The following is a 17,087-nucleotide window of genomic DNA, read 5'->3' on the forward strand; positions in this document are numbered from 1 at the left end:
AGTCTAAGGTCCAGTGTTATAAATACCCCAATCTTAAGGGTGAAAAGCATCCAACCTCATTACAAAAATACCACATATATGACTTCTCACTTCTTTGCATGAGCTAGCTATAAACCTCAACAAACTCTAAAAATCTCTAACAACTCTTAATCACTATGATTGTCACATATTATACTTTTATCAAGTAAACCTAATATTCCAAGGCTAAGTAATATATGTGGAGAACATATATTATTAAAAAAATACTATATAGGCACACAATTCTTACACATACACTATTATGTTATTGTTCTACATTCCATAATTTTGTATGGTGTAAATATTGTTATATTTTAGTACTAAGATAGCATAACTATATTATTATTCCATCATAGATTTCTTACCATTTTTCTATACATAAAATATATTGTTCTATTCATCATGGGCCACTAAACTAGACTATTATGTAGAATTAATGATGACATATAAGGTTTTATTAATAAAATTAGAATTAGCATATAACGACGTTATCATGTACTTCTTAATTACTATCTTCTTCAAATTGAAGATCTTGAATATTTCACTAATTGCATTTTTTTTCCTCTTGTCTTCTCAATGTATCGTGCATTTTATCATTGAAATTATACATTGTTAAATATAATGCTCTTAACTTGATCCTTCCATTTACTAATGTTGTCATTGAATCATGCTGCAGCTGGTTTCACTCATTGCGGAGGTACTACGTGTAACGTGTGCAATGTTGTTAATGGATTACATTTCATTATGAGTTGCATGTATATAAATAGTGGCATTAAGAAGCAACAAACAACAAAGCTGGAATAGCTCAGTTGGTTAGAGCGTGTGGCTGTTAACCACAAGGTCGGAGGTTCAACCCCTCCTTCTAGCGTTTAGTGTTTTATATTTTTTCAATTTCCTTCTTCATTTGCAAAAATCAGAAAAAAATTTAAAGAAATTAAAACAAACCGTGGACGGCAGGATTCGAACCTGCGCGGGCAAAGCCCACATGATTTCTAGTCATGCCCGATAACCACTCCGGCACGTCCACTTTTTGATATATGATCACACCAAAATTTAATTGACACCATTACTTTCCCATTACTGTATGAAATATAACATTTCATAACCATTCTTAGTCCTACAGCGAAAACTATTGAGGTAACAGCAAAAATGTATACAACATCAACATTTTTTTCAATCAACTCAAATGAAGTAGCCTAGTCTTTTATCATTTAAAAAGCATTAGTTCAAACTTGAAACATTTGTTTTCACCACAAAGAAATTGTTACAACTACATAGCTGCACTATTCCTTTTTTTTTTTTTTATGTGCTTTCATTAATTCAAACTCGGTATCAATTAAAATATTGATGCAAAGGAAATAAATTATGTTTGTTTATATGAACATTTTCAAGTCAATTATATAATACACAGATGAGATATATCTTATTTCATACACAAGTTTATTTTTATCACTTAATCATCAAATGAAACTTATTGATTAAGTGGTAGAAAGCAAATTTGCCCATAATAAGAATTTAACGTGGATATGCACATTGGACAAATTTATCTTTTTAATGTAAGACAAAGTAAGTACTCAATATGACACAATAAGAAGAAAAAAATTATACTCATATATTTTGTATTATAGATATTCATTTGAGAAGGGACAACCACTTCATACAAAAAAAAAAGATGGAGAGAGATACATACAAATAAATTTATATATATAATTTGTTGATGGTCGGTCGTAAGAGATGTCCAATCACGAGAAAATTTGGTCCAAAAGCATGTTTATTAAGATGTTGAAGATCTACTGCATCTATGAAAGTCACCCCTAAAATGCGATGTTAATATACTGCCCTTAGGGAGGTACAACTCGCCCACCGGATACTTCTCTATAGCCCTATCATGAGAAATGTGGGATAAGACATTTCTGGAGTATAGAGAAGTCCAGACCAATAACTGATTCAATGATCCACCATTTTACAGGGTGTACGACGACTTTTCCAAGGAAATCCTAGGCCTAAAATGCCTCTATAAATACTTTCCCCCCTTGGAGAAGGGACAGATCTTAAGCCATACATACCACACCTCATATACGCTTGTACCTAAGCATGTCATTCAGTAACCGAGCCTTTATAACACCATAAAATACCTTCGTACATGGCTTCTCGCCATCGTGGGCAAGCCCTAATCACCATACAATGCAAAATACCTACTAAGACCTCCGAGTCCCATGCCTTGTAGGAGGAACACACAATGTTGTACTTTTTGACCAGTACAGTTGCGCCCATCACGAGGCTCCGATAAAACTAACTTGGGTCACACCTAGGGCTGGACATCGGTTCTGATCGGTTCAGATTCAGGCCCAAAGCCCAAATCCGATCTTATCCACGGGTGAAGAAACCAGACCCAAATTTCGACCAATTTGAATTCGGTTTTTTTCGGTTCGATTAAAATCGGGTTCGGTTATTCAAGTCGGTTTTTTTTGGATAGTCCATAAATTGGTCCAATTTTATATTTAAGCCCAATTTTAAATATTCAAATTTTTATTGGTCCAATTTTTTATTCAAGCCCAATTTTAATATGTCAAATTTTTATTGGTCCAATTTTATATTTAAGCCCAATTTTAATTAGTCAAATTTTTATTTTATTTATTCAAGTCAGTTACACCTTTTAATCTCATTTACATATTTATTTGGTTTATTATTGAGCCATATATATCGGAGTTGTCAAAATGGGCTACCCGACCCATTTAGGACCGGCCCTAATGGGCCTGGATTTTTTAGGGCTGGACCAAAAAAGCCCTATTGTAATATGGGCCTCAAAATTACTACCTGAACCCGGCCCTAGATAGGCTTCGGGCTACCGGTCCTAAATGAGTTTTTTTTTAATAAAAAAATTAAAATAAAAATCCATAATATTGACTATAAATAAATAAAAAATTATATTATTCTAAATATAATACATTTTAAGTACTATATTATCTTTTATAAATATTATTAATGTTATTTTATATACAATACATGTCTAAATTGTATAAACTAATACTCAAAATATTTAACATAAGAGAAACTAATAGAATATAAGAAAAGAGTATTGATTATATTAATGTATTAATATTTAAAAGAGAAATATTGAATAGAAACAAAATTTAGTGAAGTGAGAAAAATCAATGTGTTATTTTGAAGTAACATAATGTAAGAATTAATATTTTTTTTAAAATTTATAGCAATGCGGGCCTAATGGACTACCCACGGCCCACATGGGCTAGCACTAATGGGTATCGGACTTTTTAGGGATGGGCTAAAAAAGCCCTTAAAAATATGGGCTCTAATTTGAAGGCCCAAACCCTATGATTTTTCGGAATGGGTGGGCCGACTCATATTGGCTATTAGACATAAGAATAAATCAAGGTTGCTGCAATACAATAATAACTCCTACATGCACAAAATTTAACAAAAAGAAATTAAAACAAACTTACAGAACATAACTTATCAAGAACTTATCAAAGAGAATTGAAAATAAACTAGCATAACACAACTTACTTTTTACCTTTTAGTGAAATTAAAAGAAAAACAATAAAAAATTTACATGACATAAAGAAAATATAAGAGGTTAGAAATACTTATAACTAACCTTTGAGAGCCAAGATCTACCTGACACAAAGACACAGTAAAAATATTTTGATCACTATATATACAGATCTACCTTCATTTTTCAGATACGAATCGTTCTAGAAAATATAAGAGGTTAGAAATACTAACCTTTGAGAGTCCAGATCTCAGATCTACATAAGAGCTCAACCCTACATAACAAATTTAAATAAATAAAAAACTTTTATAAGAGCTCAATGAAAAGTTCAGTAAAAAATTTACCTTGATTAATGGGTATTTTTGAAATGATAATCATCTTTAACACAAATTTCTCACTAACAACCTCTTCATCTTGAACCACACATTTATTAAGATATGTTTCATGTTCTTCCGACAAATCACATCTTCTGAAACAAAAGTAAACCAAAGAGTCAAACATAACTAAATGAAAGGAATAATCTTTGCCATGAAATAGAGATGAGAGGTACTTACTGGTTTCCCTTTGGTGGATTTTGGATGAGGAGAGAAAACACAGAAGAAGAAAAAGTTGAAGCGACTAATTTTGGAGGAGGAAAGAAAACACAGAAAAATAAAGTTGAAGCGGCTAGGGTTTCATTTACTATCTCTTATATGTGTAAGAGTAACCTAATGACATATTTACTGGGCTTCAAACTAAGTCCAGCCCAGTACAAGCCTATTGCGGTCGGGTTCGGTTTTCGTTGGATTGAATTTTCTCAACTGAACCGAACCGATACTAACCATTGTGAACCGAGTGAATCACCCGTTGGACCAGAGAACCCGAACTTAACCTGATTGAATGCATTCGGTTTGCAGGGATCGGGCGGATAGGATTGGTTGATTACTTTCTGTCCACCCCTAGTCACACCTTTACTCTAACTCGTTCCATCTTTCCTTGAAGATGATCGACAAAACTCTACATTAAAACACAAACACTGTTGTCGGAGGTTTCACTGAGTTTGCATGAGCTAGGGGACCAATTAGATGAATTTCATGGTTCTCTAGCAAGAATTAGAGGAAGGTGACTAGAGAGATTAAATGGAAATCGAGAAGTAATGATAGAAGGGTATTATATAATTTATATTAGTAGTATTGTTATTGATAAGGGTAATAATAGAACTTATATTATTTGTATCTTATTGGATTTTTGTGTATTTGGGTTTTTAATTGAAAATTCATTATGGGAAGTATATATGTAGTGTCTTTGGAAACCCTCAACGATGGTGAATCAGGTGATTTTGGTTAAATTGGTGAAATTGTAAAATCGGCATCATTGTAGAGAAGAGCCAAATTAACATATGGCTTTTCGAGAAGCTTCACAACAACAGATTCACCGACAACGGATTGTTCTTCGATTGGTTTCATGTCGTTTTGGACCTGGATCTCGTTAGTTGTTATCGTCATCTGAGAAGCATTCGCAAACGCCATTGGTGGTGTCATCTTTGGTGTTTGATTTTGGTCCGTGAACGAAATTACACTTGTTGATTCTCTTGGAGATGTTTCATGTTGGAATTTGCCAAAATCCTCACCAACATTAGAAAAATATGCATGTACCGTAACATTTTGCTCTATCCAGAATGACGACTCTTGAATTAGTTCCAAAACTCTATCTTCTTCAATTTCTTCGTTTTGTTGTTTTGGATTTGTTTCAAGGATAACTTTATGAAACTTATCTTTTTGTTTTTTTTTCATGAATCAGAAAGTTTTTGAGAGTTTTTTTAATAGAATGTATATAAATCATATAATATTCTTCTCTTCCTCTAGAGTTGAACTCAAAGATGGTATCATGTTTGATGGCTTAGGGGATTTCTTTCCCTTTTCCTCCCTTCCACCGTGTTCTCTTCATTCTTCAAAGCTGCATTTTCTTTTGATGAAACACACATACACATTAAGTCACAAATCACGATTTTACCCTTGCTTCATTAGTTTATTTTCACTTAGCCTCTTTTGGTCTAGTTCATTCACTTAGTAACTTAATTACTTACTTAAGGCAAATTGCACCTTAACTTGACTTGAGACATCATGTGACATCCTTAAAAATGACTAAAATATCTCCTATGATAAAAAAAATAGACTATTTACCCTTAACTTTCTAATTTCATTAACTAAAAATTGTTAGGGTAATAGTTCAAGTAAAAATTGTGCAATCACATTCGATTGCATGAATACTAATTCAAACTAACTATATCTTACCTATTCATAAAAGTGAAATTCTAGTCAATAATTAAGAAAATTTCTTTACCCACCTCCTAACCTTCTTACCCACCTCTGGCGAATTTCCCAAAATACCCCTTATTTCGGAAATGCATTTCCGAAAACGTACTTTTATTGAAAAAAAAAAATGTTCTCGGAAATGCACTTCCGAAAACACGAAAAAAAGGTGTTTTCGGAGATGCATTTCCGAAAACACCCCTTTTTTGAGTTTTCGGAGATGCATTTCCGAAAACACCCCTTTTTTGGGAAAGGGGGGTGTTTTCGGAGATGCATATCCGAAATATTCCAAGACCAAATTGGTTTTAGAATGTTTCGGATATACACTTCCGAAATAATTCAATAATTATTAAAAAAATAAAATCAAGGTGAATCAATACAATTAATAGGTATAAAATGGAAGTGAATCAATAAAATAAAGGTAAATCAATAAAATTAAGTTGAATCAAAATTTCCTAAACAATTTTAAAATAAAAAATTATTTTACTAACTTATATAAATCAAAACCATCTTAATTTCATAAGTAAATTTTGAATTATATAAAATTAAGTATAAAATTTATTCATTAAATAAAATTAAGACAAATTTTTTTTTTAAACTTTTTAAACTAAATAAAAAATTATAACTCATTTTTAATTATGAATCAGAATAGAAATATATAAATATATAATCATAATTATTAATTTTATAAGTGAAATATATAAATATATAATATATAAATATATAATAATTATTATATAAATATATAATAATTATTATAAATTAAAACACTCATTTTTTTAATTTTTATAATTATTATATAAATATATAATATATAATATATAATAAATTTTATAAATATAGAATAATAATTATAATTATTATATAGAAATATAAATTAAAACACTCATTTTTTTAATTTTTTTATAAATATATAACAATTATTATAAATATATAAATAAAAAATTATAACTTATTTTGTAAGTGAAATTATTTTAATTATTTTAACTAAAATTATTTTAAATTTTAAAATATGAATCAGAATAGAAATATATAATAACTATTATTCATAACTCATAAATTATATCAAAATATATAATTATTATTATTCATTAATCATAAATTATATCAAATTTATGATATGTAAATTAATTAATATCCTAAAATTAATTTTTGGGATTTTTTTAGATTTTTTTTGTTGTTTCGGAGATGCATCTCCGAATTATTCAAAATCCCAATTTTTGAGATTTTTTCGGAAATGCACTTCCGAAGTCTGAAAAAATTTAAAAAAAAAAAAATATTTCGGAAATGAATTTCCGAAGCAGGGTAAAATGAGTTTTTCGCTGGGGGTGACCCCATAGGGAGGTGGGTAAAGAAAAAATCATAATTAATCCAAAAAGAAAGCACAAGTGATCAACTTTATACGTAAATATTTTTTTATCATCACCGGTTTAGTCTAGTTCGGAACGTAATTTTTTTTTTATCATCACCGGTTTAGTCCAGTTCGAACGTCAGTTTTGATATTAATTGATTCCAGTCCCCTCCCGATCGCAGTATGTAATTTTTTTTATCATCACCGATTTAGTCCGGTTCGGAATGTAATTTTTTTTATCATCATCAATTTAGTCCGGTTCGGGGATATTAAGTGGCTCCAACCCCCTTCCGATCGCAGTTAAGGGGGATCGAACCATAACTCTCCCTACTAAATTCAGAACCAACTAACGATCGGTACTTTATAGATACATTTGAATGAGATGCTTTATACATTTCTAATTGAGTTTAATTCGATTGATTAATTAAATAATTTGACTCAAGTGATTTATGAACTTTATTGAAAGATGAATTGTACAATCTAAACTTAAATTCTGTATAAAATAATTATTATTCATATATTAACCGTAACTCTCAACACAACCTAAAATTACAACAACAACAACAACAACGTTAAAACCTTTTAACAGAATTTACGCGGAATCAACAACAAACAAAAAAAACATGACTAATGTAAGATCTAGTTGTATTATACTATATTTTTGTCTAACACCGTCATGTTTTTCTATTAATCTTTCTTACATCACTAACCAAAATGAACAGAAAAACAAAACACATTCACATGCAAAAGTGTTACTAGTTGTTACTAATCCCATGTTACTAAGTTGACAAAATGTAACCAAAAACAAATTAAACATCAAACACGCCGCTGTTATCGCTAATTACAAACAATCTCACGCAACCTCATTTGCGTTTTTGCAATTATTACTGTTCCCTTTTTAACGCCTTAAAAATCGGAAACTATTTCCTTTAACTACTTTTTTTTTCTTAATCATTTTGTCTCTCTTTTATTCCTATAAATATCTATCATTTCCCAAATGAAACACATCTAAAACTTTTCTATTCATATTCAAAAGAAAGTTTCACTTGCACAACAATGGCAGTACGTTGCTCTAGCTCCTCCATCTTGGTTGTCATCTCTTTGCTTCTTTTGGTTACATTCTCTAATGTAGCCGAGGCTTATGGACGAGCGAAACTCCGCCCTTCAGGTAACGGTCTTGTTAAGTTAGTTAGTTTAGTTGATATTTGTGCAGATACATTAGATTGAAATAATATACTTTAATAATATTGTTACATTTTAATGATGATGCGGATGTTAATTTTTTTTCAAAGTAATCATGTTTTAAAGGGTACTAATTAATTTATTTTATTTAAAAAAACAGATTGTAAGCCAAGGTGTACGTATCGTTGTTCTGCAACTTCACACAAGAAGCCATGCATGTTTTTCTGCCAAAAATGTTGTGCCGCATGCCTCTGTGTTCCTCCTGGTGTGTATGGAAACAAGCAAGTTTGTCCTTGTTACAACAGCTGGAAGACAAAGGAAGGAAGACCAAAATGCCCTTAAGCTTTTAATTTCCTCATATAATTGAGAAATGTGATATTTATAATTTGGAAATGCTAATTGTTTTCATACCTATAGTGTATGAAAGGTGAGTGGTTTTACTTTTCAATGACACTCACCAATCAATGTATGATTTTGTTCTTTTAACCATAATATGAAGGTTGGAAGGCTTATTAAATTTTGGCATTTTGTTTTTCAATGTTGTTTCTTATATTCTACAATAAAAATTAAAGCAATGCTCTGTTGCTCTTTGTAGTACTACCAGTGCATATTTAGTTCAATTTGTGTTATTTGAATATTATAACTGGTGACACCTTATTTGAATATTAAAGCAATTTTTTTTTATTTAATTTTATTTCTAAGGGAAAGTTAGTGGCATTCTTTCAGGACAAATAGTAATTCACTATACTATTTTTACTTTGGTGTAAAAAGTATAAGGACTTTGATGAATTGAGTCAAAAGAGATTCAAAGTTTTTTTTTTTTTTTTTTGTATAGTTTTGGTGGTTAGAATTTCACCTTTTATATAAAGGAATGTTACATATTTGAGTCTCTATAAGGAGGAGCATAATTTGTTGTTTTTCAGTTTTGTTTCGTTTAAAATTTATCACAAAAATGTGCAAATTGAATCCAAATCAATTCATATATTTTTGATCAATTGATGATCAAATTTTCTTAAAATCGAGCAAAACCAGATTGTAAACATTTTTAATTATCGGTAATCAACTAAATTCAAAGGTATAAAAGTATTCACCAAAATTAAAACTTTATTAATACAATGTAAATAAGGACGGATAATTAAAAATCAATACACTTATTCTATTTATAAAATATATTTAAAATTTAACTATTAAATTAACTAACTAACTAACCGATTAACTTCTTAAACTACTAACAAAATATATTTTTCTAATTATCCTTATCTATAATATAAGAAAAGTTATTTTTCTAGAAATCACAAAAATATCATTTTGTTATCTTAGTCTAAATTAATAATTTGGGGACAAAAAATGTCTTTTGTTGGTTTTTTACAACTCATTTTTCACTTTCTAACTCACTTTTTACTTTTTGCTTTTCACTTTTCACTTTTTCAATTTTTATTACTTTATTATTATTATTTTTAATAAATTATTAATCAAAATATTCTAATAAATTATTTTTTAATAAAAAATTATTTTGATCATTTTAAATTATTGTTAATTTACATTTAAAATAATATTTAATTTTTAAAAATTAACTTTAATTACGAAGAAATACAATTTAAAATAATTTTATTTTAAGATACAATATTTTTTTTAAAATAACAATACTTTTAATTTTAAAAAAATTATTTCAATTAAAATGAATTTAAAAATATACTTGAAAATGTGTGTTATTGGATAAAATACAAAAATGTGTGTCACTTATCATTAACTTTAATTTATATGATTTAAAATATTATTATATTAATATATGTCATTAATGAAGTTTATACAATTAAAATAAATTTTGCATAATTAAATATTAAAATAATTATTTGTTATTGATGTCATTTCACAAATATATGTTATCAATGTAAATAGGAGAAATATATATATTTACGCGAAAAAAGTGTATTTATTATCCAATTGTAACATACTACTATTATTTATAGTTAAATTCTAATAGTATCAAATTCTATTGATTCCGATATTTTTGTAAATGACATCCAAACAAAAATAATATTTATATACGGAAAAAAATCTATTAATGATATAAATATTTTTATATACAAAAAAATGATATTTATGATCCCAAAAAAATTTATTCAAGAAAAAAATTATTATTGATCCAAATATTTTTTATGTAAACGATACCTAAATATAAATAATATTTGTATATGAGAAAAATTTATTAATGATTTAAATATTTTAATATACAAAAAATGGTATTTATGATCCAAAAAAATTTATTCGAAAAAGGTATACGGAAAAAAAAACTCTTAATGATCTAAATATGGTATTTATACCTAAATATAAATAATATTTGTATATGAGAAAAATCTATTAATGATCTAAATATTTTAATATATAAAAAATGGTATTTATGATCAAAAAAATTTATTCAGAAAAGGTATACGGAAAAAAACTCTTATTAATCTAAATATTTTTATATACGAAAATTTACAATTGATTCAGATATTTTTGTAAAAGATACATAAACATAAATAATATTTGTATATGAGAAAAATCTATTAATGATCTAAATGTTTTTATAAATGAAAAATGGTATTTGTGATAAAAAAATTTGATTCAAAAATGATATACGGGAGAAAAATCTATTATTAATTTAAATATTTTTCTATACAAAAATTTATTATTGATCCAGATATTTTTCTAAATGATACCTAAACATAAATAATATTTATATAAAAAAAATATTATTAATTTAAATATTTTTATATACGAAAAAATTATTATCAATTTTTTTAAATTTAAAATAAATTTGTTACTAGTTCTTAACAAAAAGTGGCTAAAACTAAATGTGACATAAACCTTGGTAGCATATGGCTAAAATTATTGTCTAGTGACCGGTAACTATTCCGTACATGAATTATACAAAACTGTGGGCGTAGTACAGTGGTTTGATCAGTTTTAAATCACGGTTTTCAAGGATCAATTTTAAGGCACATTTGCGCAATCATTGCTTATACACGAGGACAGACTTTCACACGTTGTTTTCCATTAAAATAAAATGATATTCTTACATCAAAATTGTTCACCAGTCCCATTTTATAAAAAATATATATAATTTTAAAAAAAAGTATAAAAAATATTTATTTTTTAAATGTTGTTTTGAAAATAAGGAGAATTAATATAAAAATTGTGGGATTATCAATAAATTTTATCATTTCATTAATCAATATTTTACATCCATTCATCAAATCTAAAAAATATTTTTAATATCTGAGTGTTTATTAACCAATTTCATTACTTTATTAATCAATATTTTTTATTTCAATAGTCAATTTTATTTTATAATTAAAAATTATTCTTAATATTTATGTATTTATTATACAAACTATAAACTACTCTATCCGTCTCAAAATAAAAGTCGTTTAAGGTTGTTACACACATATTAAGAAAAATAATGATTGTGTCAATAAAAGTAACATTTTTACAAAATTATCCTGAATTACTATTGGTTGATATACATTGTCATATCTTGAAAAGAGTGTAGATAAGAGATAGTGTTGGTAAAAATTAATCAATGTTGCATTGGAAAAACAAAAAGAATATTATTTTGAGACAACTTTTTAGAGCTAGAAAGACACTTATATAGGTGAAATATATGATTTCACCTTGTTTTTCTTGCGGACTTTTGCAAGCACAGACATTAACATAAAATTTTGCATTTTTTAAGCTTAAAAGATATAGTGTTTGCTAGCCCACCCTGTCTGACCCTCACTTTATTGTGGGGTTATTCAAGATTTTAGGCTCCCACCACTCTCCCTTTTTTTGCAGAGCGGATCTAAACGGGGCAGACATGTCCGTTTGCCCTTACTTTTTACACTCAATTTATCAATTATGTGTTACCAATATTCAAGCATTATTCATGTTACTGTTTACAATTCATGTCACTGTTCACGGTATTTGTGAGTAGGGAATACGGTGTAGGTGTAAGAATAGCCTAGTTGTTTATGTTATGCAATAATTACACAAATTTTAAAATTGCGTATCTTTGTACAATTTAATCTAGGGAGGGGGTTCTCTTCGATTTTATTCTCTCAATTTTTAGTTCAGTAAAATGTGAGCTATTGATAGAAGAGAGATAGAGACAAAATATTGAAAAAATGAAAGAAATGAAATGCTGATGAGGATCTAGTAATGTAAATGTGCAATGCTCTCTCTCTCTCTCTCTCTCTCTCTCTCTCTCTGGTGTGTATTACACCGAAGACAATCCTTTTTATTTAATCTAGATTGTTATTTCAGCTAATTGATAGACACATTTTTGGAGCTAAATTATTTAACAAAATGTCTTGATTAATGGTGAGAAGTTATGTCTTTAGTTTGAGACATCATGTCTCTGATTTTTCTATGGTGCACGATTGTTTAAATGTTTGTGTTTGCTTTAGTTATTTTTAACCTTAATTTAAAAAATTTGTTTAAATGTTGTTCATATCGTTGAGAATCAAGTGTGAGGAAGAAGTGCCACATTGACTAAAAAAAGGGTAGATTGAGTATTTTATAAGTAAGAGAATTGACATACCTATCACTTTAAGGTTTTGGGTGAATATATGGCGTGTCTCTCACTAAGGTGTGTCCCAAGTGTAAAACGCTCTCCAGTATTGACCCTCCGAGTTTCCTCCAACAATGGTATCATGAGCCTTTGATTTCGAGTGAAGGGACCAACTTACTTGTATTGAGAGTACTCTCCACAGGTGGTGAATTGAAGGTGTCCCGCAAGAGAGTGTGTTAACAGCTATACAAGTGTGTGTGGAAGAAATAACTTCCACTTGAGGGAGAGCATTGTTTATAAACTAGTACTTGAGAGGGAATGTTGAGAATGAAGTGTGAGAAAGAAGTCCCACATTGATTAAAAAAAGGAAGATTGAGCACTTTATAAGTGCGAGAACCCACACACCTATCATCTTAAGGTTCTGAGTGCATATGTGGTGTATCTCTCACAAAAGTGTGTCCCAAATTTAAAATTTTCTCTCGTATTGACTCCTAAATTGCCTCCAACACATATCAATCTTGAGTAGTTTTGCAAAGATTTTATTTTGAAAAGATTTTTTAAACTTAATCATTGTGAGAAAGATTTAATTAAAACAAAATTTGCATAAAGAAAATTTATTGGATTAGATTTAAATTAAAAGATATGGTTTGCTAAATTTTTTATTCACACTAATGGGTTTTTGACTGGATCTTAAACTCTATAAAAGAGATTGTTTTTGTTATTTAAAAACTCACTTTTAGAAGAAAAATTCTTGTGTCGGATTTAATAGTTTTGTTGAGTTTTGTTGTTGTAATACTTGTGTAAAACCATATTTTTGTTAGACTTTCTTACTTAAGAGAGATTGGATTTTCGTTTTGTAATCGTGAAATTTGTTACGTTTCAAATAATTGAGTCTTACAAATATTTGAGAGAGTGTCTGAGTTAAAGTGAGGAGGATCTTTGATTCAATGAAAGCTTGAGTTGAAATTTACGTGTAGTATTAGGAAAATAACACTAAACTGAGAGAGTTCAAATGAGACTGTCATGTACTATTGACTACTTGTAGTTAATGAATTTTCTTTCCTTTGGGCTACTTCCCTCTAGATGTAGGTTGTTATTGTACCGAACTGAGTTACCAATTCTTGATGTCTTCTATTTATTTCTTATTTGATCTCCTATCGATTAATTTAGATCATGTTATCCTACACATTATTTTAACATTGTTTGTGACATCTTATTGTTGATCAAACAAAATTTAAATTGGCATCAAAGCAGACACCTTGTTCTGGAAGGGTGTTTTTCAAGGTATCTAATATATTATGTTTAAGATATACAATATCAAAGAAGGAGGATATCTTGATCGTCCTCCAATTCTTGATGATACTAATTAAGACTATTGAAAGAATCACATGGTTTCTTTTCTTAAATCCATAGATGGAAAGCCTTAAAAAGCGGTCATTAATGGATGAACTCCTTCAACGGCCATAACTGGGTATAATTTTGAATCCATAAAGCCCAAAAAATATTGGCTACATGCTGAAGATAAAGTTGCGCTTGAGAATTCTTGTTCTCTTAATAATACTTACAACAAAGTCAACAAAAACATCTCTAGGATCATTAGACCTGCACTAGTGCTAAAGATGCATTAAAAAAATTTGAGGTTGCTCATGAGGGTACCTCCAAAGTTCGTCTGTCAAGACTTCAACTTCTTACCACAAAATTTAAAAACTTAAAGACGTTTCAGGATGTACCAATTTAGGAATTCAATGTTCGCCTTCGTGACATTGTTAATAACTCATTTGCTCTTGGTGAAAAGATGTAAAATGGGAAATTTGTGAGAAAAACTCTAAGATATATGTCGAAGAGGTTTGACATGAAGGTTACCCCAATTGAGGAACCTCGAAATGTCTCCACGATGAAAGTTGATAAATTGATTAGCTCCTTGTTCACATTTAAGATGTTCATTGATGGAAAATCAGAGAAAAAAAAGTAAGAGTGCAACATTCAAAATGGATATTATTGATTATGAATACCAAGTAGCTTATGAAAGTAATTAAAATCTACATGAGTCTATTGACATGCTTGCTAAGAATTTTAGTAAGGTCATAAGAAGACTTGATAGAAGATATGGGAATAATTTGTCTACTAATGTCAAAGACAATCAACAACAGAATTCAAACTTTCATCATCAAGGAAAAGATGGTGAAAGATACATCTTCAAATATCCTAACAAAGCCAAAGGGATCCAATGTCGTGAATGTGAAGGATTTGGACACATTCAATTTGAATGTCCAAATTTCCTCAAGAAACAAACAAAAAGCCACAATGCTACTTTATTTGTCAGTAATGATGATATATTTGATGATGCTCTCGCTGGAGCATATAAGACTCTTTATCTTAAGAGGATTGAAGGATGCCTAGTTGTTGAAAGTCAAAAGGAAAGCATCAAAGCCCTTCTTTAATAAAAAAGTTGTCTCCTTCTCATTATTACCGAATTAAAGAAAGTAGTTGGTCACCTTAATTCTGAATTTGATGGAATAATCAAATCTGTTCGCATGCTGAATTTTATAATTGATAATCTTGATGACATTTTAGGTATGTGCAAACCTGCAAAAGACATGAAGGGAATTAAATATACTAGAAATTTGTCCAATCCAAAGACTTTGTTTGTTCCTCCTATTCACAAAGCATAAATCTAGATGTCGGATAAAATGTCTCAACAGCCTACAAAACATTATTACCAGCATACTAAATCCTCTTTCTGGCCCAATAAAGAATGCCATTATTGTGGTCGATGTGATCACATTCGGCCTTACGGCTATAAATTATATGGTAAATAATTACATCATAAACAACTATATCCTTAATGGAATGTGAAGATTAGTACTTTGATAATGATTTCTCTAGGCACATGAATGGTGAAAGAAACTATCTAAAAAATATCAAATCATATTTCAACAACTATGTTACCTTTGGTGATGGTGCTAAATGGAAAATTATTGGAAATCACATTTAGACTATCTTGGTCTCCCTTGCCTTAACTATGTTTTATTAGTTGGTGGTCTTATCACTAATCTTATAAGCATCACTCAATCACGTCATCAAGATTTATGCATTTAGTTTAATAGTATATAATGCACTGTCACATATAAATAACATACTCGACTAATGAAGAGGAATTTTTTTACAGATAACTGCTACATGTGGTTTCCTTCTGACAGTAATCATCCACAATCATGTCTCAATTCCAAAATTGAATAAACTAAGATATGGCACAGAAAGCTTGGGAACCTAAAGCATAGAAGTGTGAGGAAGATTATTGATGAAAAGACTATTATTGGCATATCTAATCCTAAGATCAAAGAAGGTAAAATTTATGGTGACTATTAGGTAGGGAAGCAAACCAATATGTCACTTAATAAGATTCAACTTCTTATCACTACTTCATATGAATCTTATGGGACCCATGCAAGCTGAGAGCCTGCAAGGTAAGAGATATGTCTTTGTCTGTGTTTATGATTACTCTAGATACACATGGGTTGAATTTATTCGAGAGAATTTTGATACCTACATTGTTTTTAGGCTCTTTGACATCGCCTACAATGTGAAAAAGGAAAAAAGATTGGTAAGATCATTCACATTTGAAGTGATCATGGAATTCTTTTCTTTCTACTCCACTGAAGGGGTTACTAATGAGTTTTTTGCTCCCATCACACCTCAATAGAATGGAATTGTCAAAAGAAAGAATTGTGCCTTGAAAGAAATGGATAGAGTTATGATTCATGCCAAATATCTTCCATATTACTTCTGGAGAAAAGCAATGAATATTAATTGTCATATTCACAATTGAGTAACTATTCGACCATGTATAAAGGTTAATCATGATGAGCTATGAAGGTCAAGGAAGCCAAATGTTAAATATTTCCATGTGTTTGGCAGTATTTTCTATATATTTGGTGATCGTGAACAAAGAAGGAAACTTGATCCAAAGATTGATGAAGGCATCTTTCTAGGGTATTCCCTTTACAAAAAGGCATATATAAAATATCATTGTTAATAACTATCATATTGAAATGATCTCCCACAAAGAAGAATATTATGGTGTTATAAGTCAAAATGCTAAGCCAAATGTTCTAGACAATAAGGAGAATAACCTACAATCATCTAAAGAGTATTACAATTCAAATGATGATGAGGATAATGCTTCAGAAAGAAAAG

At 29.2% G+C, this 17,087-nt stretch overlaps 1 protein-coding gene and 2 non-coding genes across 3 annotated transcripts; 2 read left to right on the forward strand and 1 right to left on the reverse strand.

Annotated features, from left to right (window-relative positions):
* The first annotated feature begins 812 nt into the window (after window positions 1–812).
* TRNAN-GUU (transfer RNA asparagine (anticodon GUU)) lies at window positions 813–886 on the forward strand. Its single transcript has one exon. It is a non-coding gene; the product is annotated as a tRNA-Asn (tRNA).
* Window positions 887–963: 77 nt separating this feature from the next.
* On the reverse strand, window positions 964–1,045 carry TRNAS-AGA (transfer RNA serine (anticodon AGA)). The gene has a single exon. It is a non-coding gene; the product is annotated as a tRNA-Ser (tRNA).
* Window positions 1,046–8,174: 7,129 nt separating this feature from the next.
* LOC131639615 (protein RSI-1-like) lies at window positions 8,175–8,873 on the forward strand. Its single transcript, XM_058910102.1, has 2 exons — window positions 8,175–8,342; window positions 8,517–8,873. Exons 1-2 carry the CDS (start codon window positions 8,231–8,233, stop codon window positions 8,696–8,698), a joined length of 294 nt encoding a protein of 97 aa, XP_058766085.1. The 5' UTR covers window positions 8,175–8,230; the 3' UTR covers window positions 8,699–8,873.
* The last annotated feature ends 8,214 nt before the right edge of the window (window positions 8,874–17,087 follow it).

This window comes from Vicia villosa, unplaced genomic scaffold (genome assembly GCF_029867415.1).
Source record: "Vicia villosa cultivar HV-30 ecotype Madison, WI unplaced genomic scaffold, Vvil1.0 ctg.002711F_1_1, whole genome shotgun sequence".
NCBI classification, from domain to species: domain Eukaryota; kingdom Viridiplantae; phylum Streptophyta; class Magnoliopsida; order Fabales; family Fabaceae; genus Vicia; species Vicia villosa.